The 24354-nt window shown below is 33.7% G+C and overlaps 3 protein-coding genes across 9 annotated transcripts in view; 1 reads left to right on the plus strand and 2 right to left on the minus strand.

The window, feature by feature from the left end:
* Window positions 1-597: 597 nt before the first annotated feature.
* Window positions 598-16314, minus strand: LOC105338741 (kelch-like protein 3). Of its 2 annotated transcripts, XM_020071616.3 has the most exons (11): window positions 16236-16314; window positions 14598-14720; window positions 14459-14494; window positions 7035-7136; window positions 6389-6595; window positions 4441-5036; window positions 3380-3605; window positions 2890-3174; window positions 2365-2441; window positions 2053-2230; window positions 598-1862 (listed from the first exon to the last, which is right to left on the minus strand). In XM_020071616.3, the coding sequence occupies exons 4-11, from the start codon at window positions 7120-7122 to the stop codon at window positions 1681-1683; spliced, it is 1839 nt and encodes a 612-aa protein (XP_019927175.1). In that variant the 5' UTR covers window positions 7123-7136; window positions 14459-14494; window positions 14598-14720; window positions 16236-16314; the 3' UTR covers window positions 598-1680. The 2 variants fall into 2 exon arrangements, with proteins under 2 accessions (XP_019927175.1, XP_011442277.1); XM_011443975.4 differs by lacking the exons at window positions 14598-14720; window positions 16236-16314 and having other exon boundaries at window positions 6563-6595; window positions 14459-14583.
* Window positions 8462-19249, plus strand: LOC105338742 (5-hydroxyisourate hydrolase). Of its 6 annotated transcripts, XM_066075891.1 has the most exons (5): window positions 12882-12969; window positions 13247-13318; window positions 16809-16948; window positions 17372-17507; window positions 18648-19249. In XM_066075891.1, the coding sequence occupies exons 1-5, from the start codon at window positions 12934-12936 to the stop codon at window positions 18735-18737; spliced, it is 474 nt and encodes a 157-aa protein (XP_065931963.1). In that variant the 5' UTR covers window positions 12882-12933; the 3' UTR covers window positions 18738-19249. The 6 variants fall into 6 exon arrangements, with proteins under 6 accessions (XP_011442285.1, XP_011442283.1, XP_011442282.1 ...); XM_011443983.4 differs by lacking the exons at window positions 12882-12969; window positions 13247-13318 and adding an exon at window positions 8462-8644; XM_011443981.4 differs by lacking the exons at window positions 12882-12969; window positions 13247-13318 and adding an exon at window positions 9213-9341.
* LOC105338739 (uncharacterized) overlaps window positions 19046-24354 on the minus strand; it is a 37014-nt gene continuing 31705 nt past the window's right edge. The window contains exons 11-20 of the mRNA XM_066075890.1: window positions 23769-23985; window positions 23563-23653; window positions 23205-23269; window positions 22514-22643; window positions 21995-22092; window positions 21780-21872; window positions 21545-21646; window positions 21238-21372; window positions 20978-21068; window positions 19046-20865 (exon numbers count right to left, since the gene is read on the minus strand). Of these exons, the coding sequence (XP_065931962.1) occupies window positions 20725-20865; window positions 20978-21068; window positions 21238-21372; window positions 21545-21646; window positions 21780-21872; window positions 21995-22092; window positions 22514-22643; window positions 23205-23269; window positions 23563-23653; window positions 23769-23985 (1163 nt within the window). The 3' untranslated portion in view covers window positions 19046-20724. The remainder of the gene's footprint in view (window positions 20866-20977; window positions 21069-21237; window positions 21373-21544; window positions 21647-21779; window positions 21873-21994; window positions 22093-22513; window positions 22644-23204; window positions 23270-23562; window positions 23654-23768; window positions 23986-24354) is intronic.

Here is a 24354-nt window from a genome sequence, read left to right on the forward strand (position 1 = left end):
TAAACTAACTGCACTGGATTGGGACGTAAATATCAAAGTCGACATCCTTTGGTTTTGGATTTTTTTTTTTTATAAAATGAAAACCCATCACACAAAACGATCTGAAACTGGAGGGAAAAAGACTACTCAAAACATCAACAAATCTCTTTCCAAGACACTATTTACGCATGGTCTGTAATCGTTGGAATTTCCTTTGAAGCTATCTTAATGCAGATAATTAATATCAACACTGGTCCAGGTAATTTCCCGCAAGCATCGATTGTGCAACTGCAGCAGATATTGGTGTGCATGAATGCATTGTTCAGCTGTTACATTAGATGGAACTTTCCGGTACTTCGCACACACATGGAGGGCTAAATGACAAATCCGTCACTCAATATCTGTCTCCATGGGTTCTAACGTTACAACCAAACTGAAGCAAGCATTCGCATAATTCTAAACAAAGAAGTGACCTGACTCCTAACCTGTTTTATTGCAATAAACAGTTGCATTTACTGTTTAAACACTGCTGGCAAATATCTGTAGTATGCACAACCCAATGAATTTGTTGGAGAAAGTAAATATCCAAATCATTACCAGTAAAAACAACTAGATATACAACATTTAACTTTTATTGCTTGAACAATGTACATAGTACAGGCTAACTTTATTGCAGTTACAATGTGCATGGATGAACAGACTGACTAAATGTTTCTACATGTAATGAAAATGATTGCACTTCACGCATGGAATGTATCTTTCTCCAGCACAACCATTTCAGAAAACGTCTCCATCGTATGCCAGTCTAAAACATGAATGAGCAGACAATTGCAACACATTGCAAACCATTTGCGGGGCCCATGGATATCAATTAAATACGTGTATTTTGATAATTACAAAGTATGTGATACTTAATTCACAAATCTTAGTATGTTTTTTTCAGCATACAAATTTAAAATGTATAAGCCCTAATCAGTTTTCTACAAAAATATTGTAGGATCACAGATATTGCTTCATTTTTTTCAGGAAAATATCTTCAAAATTTGTATATGTATTTGATAAATGGTACATTTATCAAACCCTAAAGTATTTTAAGTCTACATACGAATAAAAATTTTGTATATAATATAATACCAAAGTGTTTTTTTTTCTTCAAAATTTCAGATCTGAATAAAACCAAACCATTTTATTGTGTAGAAGGAACTCTAAAAACTAAAAAAAAAGCATTTTAAAATTATGAAAATTTATGCGCAATTACATAATGATTATATATGTACTGACATGATACAAATTCCCAATATATGCAATGGGAAAGATGGAATGAAATAGATATGAGATAACGTGAATTCTTGGAACTATGTGCATCTTAATTTACAACATTAAAAGTCTATACACATACAAGTATATACAAAATTACTACATCTTATGATCTGGAAGAGCACCTAATATCAAAGGAGGATATTGCAAAGTACATTCTCTTATCACAGGCTCAATATAATACATGTATCACCAAGTCAAATATTTCACTATCACACTGTGCTATTTACGAAATGTATTTACAAATTATGCTCATCTTAGCATTTTTATACAAAAAAGAAGCTTGTAAAATATGCCAATTAACAACAGATTGACACAGTACAGAATTTTACAAAAAGTTCAATGTATTTGAATGTACATATGTACAATCAAACCAATTCTAGGTCATGCTTGTTTGGTGTCCATAGCAACACAAGTAAATCTGCACCTCCCATATGGAAGAGTCAGGATAGGAAGCTCTGACCACCTGGTAGTCTCTGTGTCATACACCTCAATACTGGAGAAGAAGGAGTTCTCTCCATTATGTCCACTCAACACATAAATCTTGTTACCAATGGTTGTAACACCTAAAATATTGAGAGAAAAAACCCCACTTTTTAGTTTGTTTTGACAATTTTACCAAAGAATTCACAAAATACAAAATCAAACCTTTGGAAACTGACAAGAATGTCTTTGGCAATTTCAAGATCTCATTTGAACATAAAAATTTTCTGTTTTTTGAGTTCATTACCAATGGGTTTTTTCTTTTTTGCTTACCGGGATCGTATCTGACTTCTTTCATTTGAGGCAGCATGGTCCATGTGTCTCTTTCGATATTGTAGGACATCAGTTCTCTGGTGGCGTAGGAGTTCTGCAGTATTCCTCCCACTGCATACAGTGTCCCCTTCACTGGTACCAAACCACTCAGTGCTTTTGCAGCTGGCATTGGGGACAGCTGTCAAAACGAATTATGCTGTTCAAACTTTGTTTTACATGTATTTCTAAGGAAATATGAATATATATTTTTGTTATTTCAAGTTACCGTAAGCGTAATCCAATTGTGAAAATAATACATTTATTTTAATGTACCTGCTCCCACATATCATTGATTGGGCTGTATCTTTGGAAAGTATTCACACAGTGACCAGAGGGATCAGCTACTCCACCTTCAAAAGCAGAATACCATTAATTGTCAACAGAAAAAGAGATTTTAAACTCTTTTATAATTTTTTTTAAAACATGAATTTAACAAGAGGTTAATGGGTCACATTGCTCAGCTGAGCAACAATTTCAAACTCTGATCTTTGACTCACATAGCCAACTAACTATATGTGTACAAACTATAAATATATGAGTAAGTTCTAAATATTTCCTCAGACTGATCAAATGAATAAAAAATAAAAATACCATGCAAAAATAAGTAAAATTCCTCTTAAAAATTAGAGCATTCTACATGTGGCTCCTCAGAAGAATCTATTTAAACCTCCTTTTGTTAGATGAACAGACAGATTGACACCATGCTTAATCAAATAATGTGATTCAAGAAATAAGTAATTCCAAAATCTGTTATATCAAAGATCAGTTTTGCATGAAAAAAAACAACAACAAGCATACCAGCAGCATACAGATATCCATTCAGAGAAGTTGCAACAATTTTGGCCACGGACTGTGACAAGGGAGACACATAGGTCCATCTGTTTGTCTGTGGACAATACCTCTCTACAGAGCACAGTTTGGAGGTTCCATCGTATCCTCCAATGGCATATATGTAGCCATCCAGAGTAGCCATCCCAAGCTTGGCTCTGGGTGTGTTCATCGAGGCTACCTTGATCCACTTGTCTAGGTATCTCTCATACCTCATGACATTGTTCACCACTACATTTTCTTTGTTATATCCTCCTGCAAATAATTTACAATAAACCCTGCTTAATCCTCGATTGAAAATGCTTTTTGATCTAAATCTCAAAAGCTCTAACACAGTTGTAATCAACAATAGAAAATAAATTCCTTATCGTAAAAGTTTTGTTACTACAGTCTAGCCTGCTTTTTGTTACATAATTCAATCTTGATTCCAATATCTATGATATTGAACCCCTGAACTAACCAGCAATGTACATGTGCATGTCTTCCGAGACAACAGCACAGTGATGACATCGGGAGAAAGGCAAGTCTTTCAGTTTGACCCAAGTTCCCCCTTCCAGATTGTAACCTTCCACACAGTTCAAATAGTTCTTATTGTAAATTTCACCCCCTGTGATGTACACCACTGTCTCCACAGCCATGCACTGTCTGGGTATCATCCTCGGGGACAGCATCTCCATTCTCCTGTCCTGTAACAAAAAGATTCATTTAAGTAAGATAAAGTTCTTATTTTAACTTTATCAAATGTTCAAAAGTACCAATACCTATACATGTACAGTTGAACTTCGATATCTCAAACATTGATATCTCGAATAAAATGGATATGTTGACGTGATTTGTAAGTCCAAACTACTAATTTTGTAAGTATTTAACCCTCGATATCTCCAATACTCGGCTATCTCTAAGTTTTTAAACAGTCCCATCTAGTTCGAGATAACAAAGTTTGACTGTATATGCACTCTTGCTGTTTTTTAAGGACTTTTTTTCATTTTCTAAGTGAATCCTGAGAGAAACAATCATGGTGGAGAATCATATCTCTTAAATCATATTCTAAAATTTCAATTTAACTTTTTAAATTAAAACAACAAATTCTGTGTTATCTGTAAATAATTACAGGCACCACATGAAACGCTTTGATAAATTCCCTAGGGACAGTTGTGATATTTATCAGAGCACAGTGCATGATTGTGCAGCTGACATTTAGGGCCAAAAGATCCAAATCTGGACACGGTTGTCAGACTGTGCAGTCAGAGAGATCCAGGCACAATGGAAACCTAACTTTATCTCTTTGATGAGTTGCATTATTTCTCATTATTATTACAAACGCTCAAAAGTGTACCAGTAACTCATTTTTTCCCCTGAAGTTTCAATAATGATATGGCTATGTCAACCACAGCCTGTTGATGCAAATTTTTATGCCTAAACCTTTGAAAACACAGATGGAACATATTTTCTCAACCTTCAAGTTTTGTTTCAATCAAAATGGTTTCATTAATTTTTTTTTCTAAAATTAAGTTTCTTCACCTTAAGGATGTGATATTTCATGGCTTCATCCAGAAAAGGTCTGCAGCCTGGTGCAGTCATCAGAAGATGTTCTGAGTCTACCTTGTCAAACAGATAGTATGGACTGACAAGTGGCAGACGGACATACTGTAGCACGTCTGCTAACTGAGGAATCCTGTGTTTGGGGTCATGCTTCACCCATCTGAGTATGGCATCAAACACCACCTCCTCAGTACCAACATTCAAGTCATTCTGACTGATGAATTCAATCAGTTTTTCTTTTGGGAGCAGTAAGATCTCCTCTTGTTTGGCAACTTGGGTGAAGTGCTGAATGACGTACTGTCTTGCTTTCTCACTAAGTTCGTCACAGACATGTGCTTCTGCAAAGCAGTGGATCCCAAGGCAGTTACTAGGGTCCATTTCTCCCTCTAGGAAGTTACAGCAAGCCTGTATGATGGTGTGGATTTGAACCAGGTTAGCAGCAGATAAAAGCTGCTGGGCGTTTTCCTGTGTTATGGATATGTCTGCTGTGTAGGCAAAGTCCACCAGCTGTTTCATGATGTCCGGAGACATTCCATCTATTTTTATCTCTTTCTCTCTACTCTCTTTCATTTCTCCTGTAATACATTATACAAATTGATTAATACCACAAAATGTTTTTTTTTTGCATAAGGACTTAGGAATGGTTAATGTACTGGTACTACATGAACATTACATGTGGTACATTGTACTGTGGTACATTGTACAAAAGTATTATCCCATATTCAATAAAAGCATGTACCATATAATGCAATAATTACTCAAGTAAACAGTTCTGGACAAGAGGTACGGTAGGTTTAAAAGCATATATTTACATTTGCAAATATGTTTCCTTATATGAACCTATAGAATAGCAAAATGTTCAATTCTGTATGAACTTTTCATGACATCACAATTATCATAGCACACGCTTATCGCTTGTTGCTTGGATTATTGTAAACATAAAATCTAGGTAATTTTAACAGTTCTGAACAATTCGTCATTTTCAAGCGCAAATACATGTACAAGTAATATACATCAATATCAAAAATGTGATCAAATCTACTGAGAAGCCCTTCGAGCTTCACCGGATTTGATCACATGATCAACCAACTTCATATCCTGGTGAACTTTTTAAATTGCTATTTATTTATCAACTATATAATGCCTTTTTAAAAAATTTAAGCAAAGCATAAGTACTTCTAAGCAGAGCACTCTCTCATAAGCTGTTTATACTCCATAATTTTGGACTTCTTGAGAAATATTTTACCTTTTAACTTTGGAAATGAATGGCGTGTGACTCACTATAATGCTTAAGATGTATGCAAAGTTTATAAACTATAAATGCTATCGTTTTCTTTCAATTTTGCCTCAAGCTTTTGGGCACCATTAACCCACTAACATACTTACACACAAACACAGTTCTAAAGCTATTTTAAATACTTAAATCCCCTCTGCAACAAGTTGCACAAAGGGAAAACTAAATTTAAATTAAGCAAGCTTTCGGTTTATAGAAAAAATTACAGAGTATCTGCAAAAGCTAGTTCAAGAACTTCTTTGACTACTATTTCACACTCCAACAATATAATTATATATATTGTGCATGCTTTAAAAAATGAGGGTAGTCATGCATGTAAAACACACTCTGACAATGTCACAATTTGTGGAGAATTGATGTTCTAGCTACTCTAGAGAACTTTCCAGTGAGGCATTAAATCTATCAATCAATTTTCAGTCCTAAAGTCATGCTTTTATTGGAAAATGGGCAAACCATGCATTCCTTAGTAAAACAAAGAGAGGTAACTCTAGATTTACAGTATGGGAATATTGTGCACCTTTACATTATATAGTGATGTGTATGTATACATTCATGCAACTGAGGAGGGGTAATAAATTAGGAATTTTCTTTTGGAAATGTATCGCAGACATAAATGAATGCTTATGGCTTCACCTGTAAACATTGCCAAAAAATAGGGACTGCAGGCAGCCAGTATATTCCTGTGGCATGGAAATTGTTCGCCTTCCACACAAATTATGACATCACAAAGTGTGTTTGATTTCCTCTGTTCATTGAGGCCATGTAACACAGTCAGAGCATGTGATTGTTCTCGAAAAACATACTCACTCAAAAACTTCCCATCTGTTCTACGAAATAATCCTACAAACAAACGCAGAAAATGGATATCAAATCATAATCAATTATTAAGAGAGTATATAATATAGCCATGATAAATACATGCAAATTCCATTTCTCACGATGTTTAGTGATAAAATCTATATTTTTCTGGTTGTTGTAAAAGCTATGCAGGTGCAATATCACTGATAGCATTTCCATTTTAAAATTAATCATTTGGTCATATCTGAAAATTATTAGCTCACGAAAGAACTTAAAAAAATATTTTTGATAAACATAAAAATCTTGTTTGAGAAACTGATACATGTATCACCAAATAATAATTTAATGATAAATATCTTTGAGATCTACTGGAAGAGTTTAGACCTTTCTGAAATGACTTTTCTTTCAGTTTCTGTCTACATATTTGAGTCAGAAAAACAATGAGCCTCTTGAAATAGTTTGTGTTCAGTCTATAATTTACCTGGCAGACTTTCAAGTAAAGCCAGTGCATCTTCTGAGAGGCTGCATGACTTGGTGTGTACCAGGGATACTCCACCCCCATTACTCATCTCTTAAAATAGACCTACAACCAGAAAACAAAATCATAAAATCTCTCACTTTATCAAAATCTTCTCAGAGATAAAGAAGTTGATGCAAATCAGAAAATCTCTACATTCCCTGAACTCTTATCTGCTATAAATCTGAAAGATTTTATATTATATTGTAAACATCAGTTTCTGCTTTTTAACAAATATTCTGAGTTTTTTAAAAAAAGGCTGTCACAAAGTAGTTTACCGGTATTTGTAATCAGTCATCTTAAGAGATAAGATCAATGATATGGAACAGAATTTTCTCACAGAGCTTAGAACGTGTGAAACACAGATAGCTAAAGTTCAACAGATTCAGGTGCATTTTTTTAAAATACATCTAATATGTACTCTTTTCCAAATATTTTTTACAAAAAAATTCAATTTGTTGGTCATAGACTTTAGTTCTGAAGCTCAAGTACTTCAAACTATTCTTAATTCATTTAACCACTCAAAATGCCAAACATAATCCTGTGCTGCTTTTATGATGAACTTCAAGGATGCTTAGGATCAAGTCAAAACATCTTTGTTTTGGTTTTATTTTTAGATGCGCTAGGCACGTGCGCTGACATTTGTTTATAAACTTTGAGAAGATACTGCTTCGCACTTCGTCTGAAATTTTACCCTACTGTCGTAGAAGCTTCAAAAACATTTGTTCTTTGTATAATACCAATTAGTGGTATTGCTGCGCATAAAAGACAATCTCAGAGAAAAAAAATTCTGGAAAACATCACACATTCATCTGAATGCCAAGATTATTCACTCAATGACAGAGTAAATAATTTGTCGATACCGATAAGTAACAAATTAAAAAGAGGATAAACATTAAACCTTGAAGGAGGCTGGGTTGTCAACAAATTCACCATCACATATATCTTAAATATTGACTCATGATATTTTTGGCCATCAGATGCAATATTTAGTGAAGAAAAAATCCAAGTATTTTAGCTTTAAAATTTGAGCATTTTCCTCTATCTTTATACAGAACTCTTTATACTAAGGAGGTAAATATAGCCTAAAAATGGCAATCCAGCCCTCTTGAAAAACCATGCAGTATTTTATTTTGAATTTTTATAACATTAGAATTAATTTACGGTCTCGATAAAATCCACAAGTTGTGAAGGACCTTTTACTTGGTTTGATAGTTCAGTGCTCCAAATCATAGCTACCACAGGAGTGGAGGCATATGTACATGACTGTATATATTTTCTCACAGACATTGAACCTCCCTGCAGATTAAATGAACCTTTTTCTAAATCCTTGCATGCAGGTATTAAGAGCTCTAAATGCAAATAAAAGTTCCCTTATCTTTTCTTTCAGTGATTTGACAACACTGAATGAATTTTCTAAAGTAAACAGGAGGGCCGATATAGGAATTACCGATACATTTTAACAAGAGTTTGTGAGCCTAATTTATATATATCAGTGAAATTTGGATCCCTACTCATCAAAAATGCATGGGATGGAGAAAATTAACTCAAAATTAAATACCCATGTTACATATGTGAGTACATTTTTATTTCATTAAAATACTTCATGTGTAATATACTGTACCTATCACCAAGTACATTACTGAAAATAATCCAAATAGCTTTCCAATTATGAAGCTGTTAGATAATGTGACTGTATTCGCAACATTATGGATGTGATATGCATAATATGGGTACACATACAATTTAGTGAAAATATTTATTCAAAACCCCAAATTAGTTAGACAATCATGGTCACAATAATTTAAACTAGCTCCTTTTAATCAAATCACAAAAAAAAACCCCAAAATAATATCTTGATATGAACTTGGATTAATAACATAGAACAGTATCATGAAAGTATAAAACAAGTTCCTGAAACATGCACTGAATTAAAGACAAGGTGTGTTGGAAGAAAGAACAAAGAAGGTGTAACGTGCCAAGTTTCTTTGTCTTTTGACCTCTAGTAAATAAATGCAGCAAAGATAATTCTGTTCATTATCAGAATAAATACTTCTTTACTGATAAGTTTTGTAACTTTTCTACACAATGCCATTATATCTATAATGGTCGCTATGGCACTCTTGCATTCACAACTATTATTAATACTAGAATGTATTAATGGAAATTTAAAGCATGATACATTGTATTCCTGGATTATATATAAGATTTTATTTTATTAACTGATGATAGCTCATAAACATGGGTAACTTTATCAAAGGAATAAACAAGGTAAGAGAGATTTCCTGTTTACATGGTGAAGATAGGCATTGGCCACCAACTATATGAACTTGTTTATATAACCTCAGTACATCTTGGAATTGCACAGACTTCAGCATATCATTTGTATTTGGTTGGCAAAGAGGCAAAAAGACTTTCAGATAATGGAAGTTTTTTTACAGTTTCAGTGAACACTTTTTTTATGAGTAATTAAATTTTTTTATCAGCATCAATTAAGCAGATCTGATAACACATTGCTTTACATTTATTGATGTTTTGGCCTGTACATTATATTAAAGCACATGCAAGCATTCATTTTAGTAATGAAAACCATACCTCCTACTTTTTAAGTGATGAGCAAAATGAAAAAAGAGCCTAAAATTACCTCGACATTTTTTTCAATTATTTCACAAAACTTAGGATTAAAAACTTAAAGTTAGAATGACCCTGTATGATAATTACTTTGCAATGTTTTGTCTATTGGAATTTATAAAATATTGTCATTCAGTCAAGTACCTGGTTAAGTGAATGAATGGCAGACCTTTCACTGAATTACTGTCCAAACCATTCAGTTAACACAGTCCTGTCATTCAGTCACCCTCCCAGACCTTTCACTTAACATAGTCCTGTCATTCAGTCACCCTCCCAGACCTTTCAGTTAACATAGTCAGGTCATTCAGTAGTCATTCAATAGTCATTCAATCACCTTTTCGGACCTTTCACTTAACAGTCCTATCAGACCTTTCACTTAACATAGCCGTGTCATTAAGTCACCCTTATTCCTGTCATTCAGTCACCCTCCCAGACCTTTCACTTAACATAGTCCTGTCATTCAGTCACCCTCCTAGACCTTTCAATTAACACAGTCCTGTCATTCAGTCACCCTCCCAGACCTTTCAATTAACATAGTCCTGTCATTCAGTCACCCTCCTAGACCTTTCACTTGACATAGTCCTGTCATTCAGTCACCCTCCTAGACCTTTCACTTAACATAGTCCTGTCATTCAGTCACCCTCCTAGACCTTTCACTTAACACAGTCCTGTCATTCAGTCACCCTCCTAGACCTTTCACTTGACATAGTCCTGTCATTCAGTCACCCTCCTAGACCTTTCACTTAACACAGTCCTGTCATTCAGTCACCCTCCTAGACCTTTCACTTGACACAGTCCTGTCATTCAGTCACCCTCCCAGACCTTTCACTTAACATAGTCCTGTCATTCAGTCACCCTCCTAGACCTTTCACTTGACACAGTCCTGTCATTCAGTCACCCTCCCAGACCTTTCAATTAACATAGTCCTGTCATTCAGTCACCCTCCTAGACCTTTCAATTAACATAGTCCTGTCATTCAGTCACCCTCCTAGACCTTTCACTTAACACAGTCCTGTCATTCAGTCACCCTCCTAGACCTTTCACTTGACATAGTCCTGTCATTCAGTCACCCTCCTAGACCTTTCACTTAACACAGTCCTGTCATTCAGTCACCATCCTAGACCTTTCACTTGACATAGTCCTGTCATTCAGTCACCCTCCTAGACCTTTCACTTAACACAGTCCTGTCATTCAGTCACCCTCCTAGACCTTTCACTTAACATAGTCCTGTCATTCAGTCACCCTCCTAGACCTTACACTTGACACAGTCCTGTCATTCAGTCACCCTCCTAGACCTTACACTTAACATAATCCTGTCATTATGTCACCCTCCCAGACCTTACACTTGACACAGTCCTGTCATTCAGTCACCCTCCTAGACCTTACACTTAACACATTCCTGTCATTCAGTCACCCTCCCAGACATTTCAGTTAATAATTTACATAGCTCTGTCATTGAGTCAATGTCCCACTGACCTTTCAGTTAAAAATTAGTCACTTTTCCATAGACCTTAAATTTCAGTTAAAATTCAGTTGACTGAATAAATGACCATGGTTTGTCCTGTGAATAATATATACTATGACCTTGATAACCAACATTTAAAGCCTTCACCATCAATGCAAAATGAGAGGTATAATATACAGCCATGCATTGCTCATCATATTGTCCTTTCTCTATTTTAAGTTTCACTGATGTACTTTTAATAATCTAATAGTTTCTATCTTTACTTCAAAGGCTTTCAAATTTCATATCCCACATACCTTTTTATCAAAAGCAATTACCCGTCATCAAAAGAAAGATTAATAAGGTTCATTAGCCTGCGTATTTACAACATTTATTTTCAGACTCTAGTTGTTTCAGCTGGAATTTTGAAGAAGAATAATAATTATCTATACTTGTATGAATGTGTTCTGTTATACTGTTAGCTTGTGAAAGTATAGTCAGGAATGCATTGTTGAAGTTTTATTGCATAATCTCAAAACTTGGCAAACAGAACAAAATTCAGAGAAACAGACAAGAGCTAAGTAGACTTAGACTTTCAGCAGATAGAACATTGTGGATTAAGTATCTACAGGTTTTTAGATAATCTAGGGCCCTGCTAAATATACAAGTTAAACACAGGTGAGCCAGACTAATAAAGACCACCTAGTATGTGGTAATCATTAAATCATTGTCAATGAACTCATACAGCTGCCTCCATTGAATTGCTACATTAAATTTGACATGTACTTATTCATGTTAAGTTTTCCTACAAGACTTGTTGAATACAAATCCTCCTTCCATGAGACTACTGGATTGTCTACATATTTTAAGCTACGGGTGTGTGATTTATAATTCCTCTAAATCCATTTATCAAGAAATCATTTATTAATCAAGATATTGTATGATTCACAATGACATTTTTCTTAAAATTGTATTACTTCCCTGAAAATTATTGTCTAGAAACAAATATTTCATGGTGTAATTTCATACTTTGATATCTTGGTAAGAAAATTTTATATCTAAGGCAGATAATAATCAATGACTAAAACTAATCTGACTGATTTGATTTAGGGTTTCTGAGTTTCCACAATGATAAAGACCGTTTTATTTTTTTTGCTGTTTTTTTTTGGGGGGGGGGGGTGTAATGGGTCAGGTATACCTAATACTGGTATATCTAAAAGTATAACAGTTAATTTTTAGCTCTCTTTATCTTGAAATACATTAAATATCCTTTTTTTAGAAAATGCAAACCATTGAGTTACATGTGTAATTTGGACACATCATTTCAATGACATCTTCTTATCATATTAAATTACAAGTATAATGAAGGCAAAATTACAGAGGGTTACTTTTTTAAAACGATTTCCAGGCTACTAAGGTCATGTTGATCCTCCCACATTGTTAGGAACATAAAAGAAAACACTAAGTCTTACTAATTTCAACAGACACAAAAAAGAAGAAGAAAATTTAAACCTTGTACACCCTTGAAACTTAAGTCGAAGGTTTTAATGGAATTTCTGTACATTCACTATAAAGAACAGTGATCAGGGTATGGAATACATTTGGCAATTTGCAATTCATGAAGAGGGTAAACAAAGCACTTGAGTCTGGCTGTCCAATAAGCATGTGTTACCTATACTGCTAGCACACTGACCCTATAGCTATAGTCTGTATGTACATGGAAGGTCAGTCAAAGTCAACACTGAACAGACATACATTAATATTCTCGGGTAGAGGCAAAAAGAAAACATGATCGGTCAGTGGTGTGTGTTCATAGCAGTTTTGGTAAGTTTTATATTTTGATCCATAGTTGTTAAAAGTTTTATAAAAACAACAATTTATCCTCAACCTTCAGATTAAAACAATAAATATGTTAACCAGCAATCAAATTAGCATGAAAAATACCGGTTCTTGCCTGCAAGAGCAGGATTGTCCTCATCTACTTATATATTTATCTAACTGCATTTTATATGCTGAAACTTCAAAGTAATGGCTTATAATGTTGAAACCTTAATGAAGTGTACAGTTATATCTTTGATGTATTAATGCATGTCATTGGCAGATACCTCACAGCATGTGTTTTTTAGTTTGGCCATTTAACATACCACAAGTTACCCCTACATCACAACCTGAGGTAACTCATCTCATATATCAGTAGTTTAGTTGTCAGCACAACTTACTAAAGGCACTGTAACTTCAACCTCTTAACTCTAAATCTACCAATACTATTCTAACTAATGTATACGTAGTTCAACAAATTGCACATGATCATGGATAATAATTAGGCATCTAGCTATCAAGATTATTAATAGAGTGTTGAAACTTTGGATTTTGAAGTTATAATGTTAGATATACCATAGTTAGAGATAAGAATATAAAGAACACTTATCAGCTACCTGCATTTTTCTTGTATTTTTAATACATGTATCTTTATATCAATTAAGGTAACACATACCCCCAGTTTCAAAATCAGTCTTGATGCATCAACCCAAAATTTGAAAATGAGGAATATATACATGTATTACATTCACAGTTATATTTCTTACACTCTCATGAGCTGTTTGCTCCAATGACAAATGCTGATAAAGCAAATGAGACTACACAGTGTCTGCAAGTATCAACTTTTGGCTCAACCTGTTCTAATGATTCAAAGTCTCTTATCTGCAACTTACCCCTAAAACATATCTACAGATAGATAAAATGATTCATCTGCTAATGTCAAATTACAAACCCCAATCTGTTTCTATGTAAATCAACTTTGTAAAGCCAATTATTTTGATAAACTTAACAGGTTTCAAGCTTTGAAGATGTGTCAATTTACAAAGTTGGGACATTTTCAGAATCATTAACTCCTATCAAGTTTGACCTCATTGCTTCAGTCATAAAAATATTTGCTAAAATGATTCAATTTAAATTAAAAAATGATCATTTGAACTCAGGAATAAGACACTAGACAAAATTAACAAGGTGCCATTAATAATATTGTTTATTCTAAACAAAGACCAATTTATGGTAACTAAATATGCTGATTTCAAAAAAAGGTTTATCAATAAACTCTTTTTGCTAATTAATAAAAAATAGTAAAATTGATTTAAAAAGTCCACGATTAATCAAACCCATCATATCATACTAATTTACTGTAAGCTGAAGGAGTCTTTGTTTCAATTTGAACCAAAAAGTTCAGTTGGTAAAACTGAATGCCTTTTTAAATTCATCTGACATTTTCATTTTTTAATTCATCAGATGCTTTTTAATTAAAAAGGAATAAAATTACCTGGTTTTAACTGGATTTTCCCAAAGCTCTGACTTCCTTCAAGAACAAAGAAAACATGAAATATTTGTAGCACGCAGAAAAAAGTCACATGGTAAATGTAAACAAGCTCATCCTCTATGTTTTGAAATATGATACTTGCCTCAGCCAATCAGAAGAGAGCAGACACAAGGATGCGGGTCGTTGAGTCATTCTGGTGCAGACACAGCCAAGAGGGAGAGTATAAAAATCCTGTAGGGATCTCTTCCCGTAGCCCATAATAAAGCTATTTACATAAATACTTTTTTTTAAAATTGTTGAAAGGAACTTATATATATTCTTATTGCAATGTAATGGGTACTTGTAAAAGTATCATTCCAATGCATATACAATTGAGTTGAAAAAAACCAGGTGCAAGTACATGTATACGTAAGTACGATGTATGCTTAAATTGTCATGCTCATCAATTTAGAACTGCATGCAGACTAAAATCAAGGCATTCTGATTCATATTTGATCCCCGAAATTGAATACATGTACATGTATGCCTGGCCAATTTTCTTCATTTCACTTAAAAGGGTTCAGTAGATAAAATGCATGCTCTTCTCTCTACATAACATTCATGTACAGGTACCAGTAACATTGCAATACCCAGTCTCTCTTCCGTCTGTCCTCCTCTCTAATTTCTGAGTTAGTATAGAAAAGGGTATGTATGATGTACGTATAGAATTAAGCTTGATTAAAAAATATCACCAAGTACCATATACCTATGACTAATAATTTTGACAAAAATAAGGTAAAGCATAACGTTAGATTTGCATTGGGAAGCCTTTAAATTTTATAAATAATTTTTTAATATGAGGGGATTGTTATTTTTGAGTTAGTTTTGAAACTTCAATCAATACACAGTTAATTTTTTTTTTTTTTTTGTACATGCATATAGATCAAACATTATAATGTTTATAATAATAATAGCCTGAAATATCTGTTGTTTTTTCTGGCTTTTTTTTTTAAACAATTTTGATACTAAGTATCAACTTTCATTTGTGAAGGAGAAATCTTTAAGAGGTTTAATAGAGCCTTGATCCTCGTCTCAAATATATTTTACCCACTATAAACGAGTCCTTGTCCTACAGTACTGATCAGACCCAACCTAACAGAAATTAAGTAGACCCCAACTAAACCCTGAGGTTTTTTTCGGGGTCTGCCCAGGGTTTAACTCTGGGTTTGCCATGGCAGACCCAGAGTTAAACCTGAGTAAACCCAAAGTAAACCAAGAGTAGACTATGAATGAACACAGAAGGTAAAATGCGATCAGAAGTACCATACATGTAGACCCCTGAAAGCAGTTAATTGCTACATGCTTCAGTGCATTAATTATAATTGGAGTCCAATAGCAAACTCCGAGTAAACCCCAAGTGGACGCTATAATTTTAAAAAAAGCAGATCCTGAGTTACCCCAAAAGTAACCCTGGGGTTTCCTTGGGGTCAGAGTGCTCTGGTGTTAGGTCATATGGTCAGGTTGGTACTGTATATTACATGTAGTTTAAAAGCACAATTGCAGTCTCCTTATAATTATTTATAATTAACTGAATCTACAGACATCGTTGTTGGGTGACTGCACTGATTGCACACTGAAACTGCCAGCTGTAAATCACTATAAAATAGCACACTTTTTCGATTTGATCTCGAGCAAAAGATATTTACAGAGACATAATTTATGTCTCTGGTACTTAAAATATCGTAAATTCATTAAAAACCCTAATTTGCTATGCTTGAAGTAAACCAAATAAAGACATTACCAACATTTCTCTTTTGTTTCAGGAACAACAGCTAGAGTAGGCATATTTCTTTCTCAAGTTCAACCTATCTCCTTTCGATTTTTTCAATTTCGCGGGAAATTTCATTCGGAACTTGTGAAAAATAAGATATTCCGAATGAACGCCACAGACCGACTTTCTGTTTTATCGGGACACTTGCAAAACTCCACACAACTCAGGGAAATTGACGTAATTATTTTGAAATGTTAGATAAAGTAGGCTAATTGATATTGTAAATATACTCAAAAGACTAGCAAATATATTTCTACTCTAGATATTGCAGACGTCAGACACATTTCGAATTTCCTCTATTGTGTGTACCTAATACATTGATACAGATCTAATCTGCGTGTTTCTACACTTTTCCCCCTCATTTTTATTTTTGAATTCAAACCATACGTAATCAATCTTCATTTACTGAGATTTGTTCACGTCTTATTTGAATCGGTTAAATCTTACAGAAATGATTAAAATACAGATGTCATAATTATTATGATATTGAATCTGACATATGCCTCGATCATAAATCTCATTAGGCTATTTAACACTTTAAAGATTACCATGAGTGGTGGAAATGTTGTACCACCACTGACCACCCATGTCTTGGACACTGCACGTGGTATCCCTGGGGGTGGAATCAATATGGTGCTACTAATCCAGACCGGTAATGGAGAGTTCAGGGAAATAGAGAGGGGGTAAGTATTTTATTCACTCTTACATGTACTATCAGAATACTAAATGAGCTATACTCTGTCCAGTGATATTTATGTTATTTTCTTGAATTATTTGATTTTCTTAATTACTGTAGCTCAGGGTTCAAATGATGTTTATTCTATGTATAGTATGAAAAAGTCCCATTGAATATTATTTCTCCTTTGAAATACCCCTTCTAGAATGCATGGCTAAAATTAAAATGTCTATTGAGATTTACATGAAAGTATCTCAGATGCTAACATTAAGAAATTGAGAGAGTTGTCCTGAGTACTTCGATCCGAATGGAGAAAAGGTTTGTAGGAGTAGATCAAGGGATTTATTTAATTAAATAATGTACATAAACTTGCATGTATTATATGACTCCATGTTTAGTGTCTCGTAAAGTGTCTTTGCTTCTATTTTAGTACAACAACCAATGATGGCCGTGGAGGTTTCCTGAGTAGTTCCTCTCTTCAGGCAGGGGCTGTGTACAAACTGTTCTTTGACACAGACTGTTACTTCAAGAGCATTGGAGTCAAAGGCTTCTATCCATATGTAGAGGTAAACCAAAGTCTAACAAAACTTGTATGTGCCATTTAGAATTTACAATTATAATTATTTTTAATGGAAATCTAGCTGGCAGAATTATTATTTCCTCTTGTCTTATAAAGAAAGACTGTGTTGAAAATGTAGAGATCGATTTACAATGTTGATTGAAATCACAATGTGTTGTTAACGATATAAGTATTAAGTTTTTTTACCCCACAATAAGCAATGTTATTGATTTTTTTCATTATTGATATTGATACTTTGCAAAGTATTATTTGTGTTTAACTTGTCAAATTTACTTTGGATTACATGATAAAAGTTCTTCTTCCATTAGCATACAGAAACAAACTAGAATGTTGTAACTCTGTAGCTTCTTAACTAGCAAATGTTCAACTGATTAAGATCATGAGGAAATACAGCAATGAACCAGTGAACAGATAGTTTCATATTTTTCAAGGCATTATGCTAGTCCACAAATTTAGAACTATTTTAACAAGGCTTTGGACTTTCAGTAGGATGTAACTATCTATTTCTTGCTTCAAAACAAATTAAAATGATGCTGGTTTCAAGCGAAATACACACCAATTGCGTAGTCTTCCTCAAAAGCCAGACAATTCCATCTTGTTGATTTCAAAGAGCCATGACTGAGTGGCCAGCAATGAAATAGACAGGCCTACGTCCCATTGCCGATTGACACAACTACCTAAAGTCCAATTGCAAGCTCTTGTTAAAATGGTTCTATCAAATAAAATGAGCTGGTGGAACATGTGGAACATGTGGAATGTTTGATTTTATTAAATCAGATTTGATTTGACAGACAATATTTTTTTTATTCCAAGAGTTACCTCTCTTTTCCTTGTGAACCAAGTTTTTAGTTGAAAAGGGGGGGGGGGGGAGGGGGGAATGTACCATGCAGTGGTGCCTGGGAAACTAACCTTTTATGTTGGGACTTCTTTTTAACAAATATTTCGGACATATAAAATATAACTCCATCTTGTTTATAAGTAAATGATGTGAAAAAATGGTGATGCTACGATAACCTATTTGACAGAAAAGTTTTCTGAAGAGGAATAATTAATGGGAATGTATTTTTTTCACAATTTGAAAATTAATGCTTGATTGTAAAGCGTATTTTATTGTTCTCTATTTAAGGTTGTGTTCCGCATTGAGGACCCCTCCCAGCACTACCATGTGCCCCTGTTGCTGAGTCCCTATGGGTACTCCACGTACAGAGGAAGTTGACTATTAAGTAGCTCTCTAACCAATCATTGTGATACTTTATACCCAGTTATAGATGATGTGATCCCAATTATATTCATCATTATAAAAAAGTGTCTTGGATAATCAGTTTATTTTTCTACTTTTGATAGTTAAATGTGAATGAATGTCCATTCCTCAGCAGTCTTAGTCTGTTATGTGGGATAATTACGTGGCATACATTTTAATATCATATCTTGATATAATTTTACAAATATTGATTCATTTGAAATATATTTTAGCTATAAAACTTTCATATATTTCTTCATACAAAGCTCTTTTTCCCAACAAGATCATTATACCGGCCAGAATTCTAAAAATGGTCGTGACAATCTAGCCCTCTTAACAAGCTTGCAGTACATGTAGTTCATTAAAGAGACCTGAAAGGGTGGACTTCATTACATGGTCTTGAGATGTATACATTTTATGATTGTTTATAATATATATTGATGATTCCTTTGTAATTTCCTTTAATACAATATATCTTGATTTTTTAAGCTGTGATGTTTACTTTTCTTTTATCATAATCTTTTTAATCCTCAACCCCACCCTGACCTCCCACCCCCACCCCACACACACAAACAAATATTACCAGTACATAAGATTAAAGTTAAATTAGGTTGTTTGATAAAATTATCAAAATATTAGTCTTCTTTGATTGCAGTGCTTGAACATTTTTTTTGGTTTATTTGCAGCAAGTATACTGTTTAATTATAAGGTCAAAATTTCTGAAACATCACTTGTATAGGCCTTTAAAACTTGAAATATTTCACATAAAGGCTTCGTTTCATGTAGTGTAACGGATAGTAATATAGAAAACTACTCAAATTCATTCATTGAAAATAATTTATCTTTGAAAAGGAGCCAGCCCTTAGCTTTATGCAACAATAGTATTAACATAAATACACAATCATTGTTTTAATAATCTTAAACAATACATTCAGTAAACAATGTAAATAGTAGTTGACAATGTAATATTTGTATAAATAAAATTAGATTTATTAATTCACAGAGACCAGAACACTGCTTTGATATAGCTTCATCAATATTGGTTAAATGCACACTATTTTTTGATCTGATTCGAATTAGATGAACAATTTTCACTGGTATTTTAAATGCATGTACATATACATGTAAGGTATAAAAAGCATAGAATTTATAATACAAAATAAAACACATCTCATTCACGTTAGAGGGGAACCTGTTAGCACCTGACACTATCACACAACCGGATCTGGCGGTCAACATATATGTTTGGTACGGGACACTGAGACATCAATGTGGATGAAACTACATGTATAAACTTATGGTTAATGATAGTTTGTTTTGAAAGAAAATTATACGCGTACACTTAAATCACATAATGAAGAACTAATAAAGTTCAAAATCAACACAAAAACACATTATCACAAGATAAAAAGGCAATTTTTTGGGGGGTGGGGGCAAACTAAGTCTTTATACTCCTTCTTACTGTGATAAAAAAAAAAACCCCAACTCAAATAAGCTCCTAACCTTCTGAGTTAAAGATTTAGTGCTTATGTCGAATTTCTTTCAAAGATGAAAAGTATTTTAAAATGACTGATATGACTAATCAAAAACGCAAATATTGTTTTCAAATCATATATATATATATATATATGCATGTCTCAGATAACAATGACGCAATGATGACGTACATGATCAGTTACACAATAATGCGCGGATCTAGAGGGGGATAAGGGTACGGGGTTTCTACCAGAAAATTCAAACTTATTACTGATAAACCAAAAATAGGCAACCCCCTCCCTCCCCTCCGCGCAAACAAAACTGTCCCTTGCCCCCATCCCAAACCTCCAGGAAAAAAAACTCTTGGTCCACGCATCATACTACAAATCTAGTGATTATCCAGAATCATTCCAAGGAAATGGTCCATTTGGCAAGGAATCATATAAAGCAACTTTATGCAATAAAGAATATCTGGCATATAAACAAGTCACATTCCTCCTCGGCATATTTCGTCTATGAGCATTAACGGCGAACTTTCCTCTTCATTGAAAACTTTGGAACAATAACGTGGAGACGATCTATCCTCATTACATTGGTCATTAGAGAAGCACTCCTCGCTCTGAAATTTCTGAAATAATTTAACAGTCGATTTAAATCTTGATAAAACTTCCCCAAAATTACAGGGTGAAGAAGTACATGTCTGTAGGTTAAAAGGATAGGGAAAAAACAACAACCCGTACCTTGTGTGTAATCACTAAAAACTTATAAATTGTTTGGAAAGATGGTCTCTCAACTGTATCGTTTTGCCAGCACCAACACATTAAATCATATCTGAAAAACAACAAAACTAACAAATTGGAAGATGTACAGATGTATAGTGCCAATTAATTGATAACATGTTTAAAACTTGTTGCTTGCATATTCGCAAAATAATAGTAAAAAAACCAAAATGGCCAGAAATGAAAACACGTAATCAAAATCGACGACGTAATATACGTACATTGACTGAGGACAAATGGCAGGGATTTCGAGTCGTCCCCCTTTCCTAACGAATGTCATCACATCGTTATTTTGTAGACCAGGATAAGGGATAAATCCGGACGTGAATATTTCCCACATTAACACCCCAAAAGCCCTTTAATTCGGAATATAAAATAGCCTAGTTATCTTTAAATAATATAAATGAAGAACAATGCACCGAGATAAAGCTTTGGAAAAAAATCGGTAAAGAAGTATTAACATATACAATGTAGCCGATACCACTTATCAGTTTCATTTTTGTCGATAAAATGTTAATACACAATTACCAAACATCTGATTTCGAGGAGAAATATCCCTCCAAGAAAGCTTCCGGTGGCATCCACCGTATCGGAAGTAGTGCGGTTCCTTCCTTCCGGTAATAGTCATGCCTATGAAAGGTAGGATTAAAAAACTTAGTCTAATGACTATAATAATTGCACATGCGTACACAAGTCACGAAACTATTTCAGGCTACTTTGGTAACCTAGAATCAGTACGAATTTGATTTTCTGATTAACTCACAATAAAATGTCTTTGGCCAAACCGAAATCTCCAAGTTTAGCCACTCTATTGGGTCCTAAGTTTGTCAGTAGACAATTCCGGGCAGCCACATCCCTTCAATCAAAGAGAAATATTTGTGTATCAATATATCATTTTGAAAAAAAATCTAACCAAATGGCATAATACATACGTGGCTTAAATAACTTCAAACTTTGTGGTTATTTTTTGCAATTTACCTGTGCACGAAATGTAGAGATTCCAAATAGTTTAACCCACAAGCTATGTCACCCGCAAGTCTTAGAAGCTCGGACACTTTCAAGGTCGACTTTTGGGTCTTTCAAAAAGAAAAATGCAACCTTTATTGATTTAAAAATTTATTAAAAAGTAAAGATTAGAGATCATGGAGACTCTGCATGCTTTTTATTTCACAAAAACAAAATCAAAAAATTAAAATTAAATTAAATCTAATTTATTTCGCAATAGAATCAAACAAACCAAAGTAGATGTAGTTCACGATTGAGGCTTAGTCGAACTTATGTATTATGATAACGTACATGTATGTGTATACATGATCATAGAAAGGTAATTGTTAATATGGTTACAAATGGGTAGCTAACCAAAGTTGCGAACCAGTATCGCGAATATTTTTCGTTCGCGAAAAGAAATGCAAAAATCTGGGATTATATACAACGCAGTGTATCATATATAGTCATATGAATTCATCATACAGAAACTAATAAAGTCAGAAAATATACCTGTTTATCTTTGGTATTTCGTAGAAATGTTTTCAGGTCTCCTCCCAACATAAGTTCAAGCAATATCATGTAGCCCCCATTAGAGGAGGATATTCCCAGACATTTCACTATATTTTTGTGTTGAAACTTGCTGCAATGAAAAAAAACAAATGTCAGTAAACAGTAGGCCTAACTGTTATTTGCAGTTACAATAATTTAGAATGTTTTATAAGATTTCAAAGAGAACCATATCCGCATAAAAAGCTTGACACGTTTTTATTTATAAATTCTTTTTTTAATTACGTGCGATCAAGATAGACTTTAAATCATTATTATTTTACTCTCAATTTTTAATTTTTATAAAACAAAGGTTCTAGTATGATGTTGTATTTTCATAAATTGTGGAGTTTTGAATTGACAGTGAAAATTCCTCAGTAAACAACACATATAATAATTTTTTGTATTGTATTTCTTTCTCAAATCTTTACTCTCTGACTATGCGACAAAAACCTCAACGAACTAACTTGCGTATCACCATTTCATTGCCAAAAAAATGATTTCAAGGTTTTTTGCAAAATACATACATTTTACATTCAATTAATAAACTTGCAAAATAGACAAAACATGATAAAACACGACATATGAAATCCACACACATGCTTCACGCATTAAATGTATGTATTAAAACGTATCGTGATATCAGACCACTTACAATAATATCAAAGCTTCCAATAAAAATTTGTCTTGGGATTGTTCATCTGCACTTTTTGATAACCGCTGTGAAATAAAGAGAGTTAATTAAAAATAAAACACAACATAATAAAATCAAGTTTTTGTGCTGTTTATTAATCTGATACTACTTCAGCTGAATTATGCAAAAGTTTTCTAAAAAGAATAGAGTTTGAATGATTATGACATCAACTCCCCTCTCCCATCTCGATCACCATTGGGACGAGAGGGAGAGGGGTTTTATTTATATGGTACATGTATTATATATTTATAACAACCTTAGAGCATAAGTAGATACTTTGCATCATGTGTGTAAAGAAAGTTAAAGATTGTTTAACTACCTTTACGGCTATATCAGTATTATTTCCATTTCGTTCTCTACCGAGCAAAATTCCTCTGAATACCTCTCCAAAAGCACCTCTTCCTAATAAGCTAGAAGTGAAAAAAAAATAATAATAATGAAATAAAAAAAATTCCAGTCGGTATTTTCTTTCAATATGAAATATTCTTTACAAAAAACGGTGATGTAATCGTAGAAATCACTCACGTGTTGATTTGAATCTGGGACTTGTCTATCTCCACTATTGTTCCTTTCAACAACCGGTGGCTGTACCAACGGTAGTTTGGATTTCCCTCGGTGAGTATATCCTCCAACGTCTTCTCTACTGATTTGGAGGCCAGAAAATCGTGTATCGATACTTTGTTGTCTAGAGAATCAGTTGATTTGTAGTTTAGGCAAAGGCGTTTTCTTTTCCGAACAATTCCTGAAATACAAACGTAGTATCAGTAGTTTGTGATCATGAGTACGGCCATTATGTGGACATTGACATTTGAGAGTATTTTAACTATACAATTGGGTTTTTTGTAAAATTTGTAAGAAATGAATATTGTCTATGAAATTTTGTGGCATTAAAAACCCCCCACAAAAACACGTGTTATTCTTTATCACGTTTTGAATCTGGACTTCATACATTAAAAACAAAAATTGTTATGGAATAAAATCTATGTACCGGCATGTATAAACAAATTGATATTTCACGACGTCACGTGCAGAAAAAAAGGAGATAAAATGTCAACATTGGCGATATTTATTTGATATTCGAATAAATGTGGGATGAAATCATTTTTAATTC

This window comes from Magallana gigas, chromosome 2 (genome assembly GCF_963853765.1).
Source record: "Magallana gigas chromosome 2, xbMagGiga1.1, whole genome shotgun sequence".
NCBI classification, from domain to species: domain Eukaryota; kingdom Metazoa; phylum Mollusca; class Bivalvia; order Ostreida; family Ostreidae; genus Magallana; species Magallana gigas.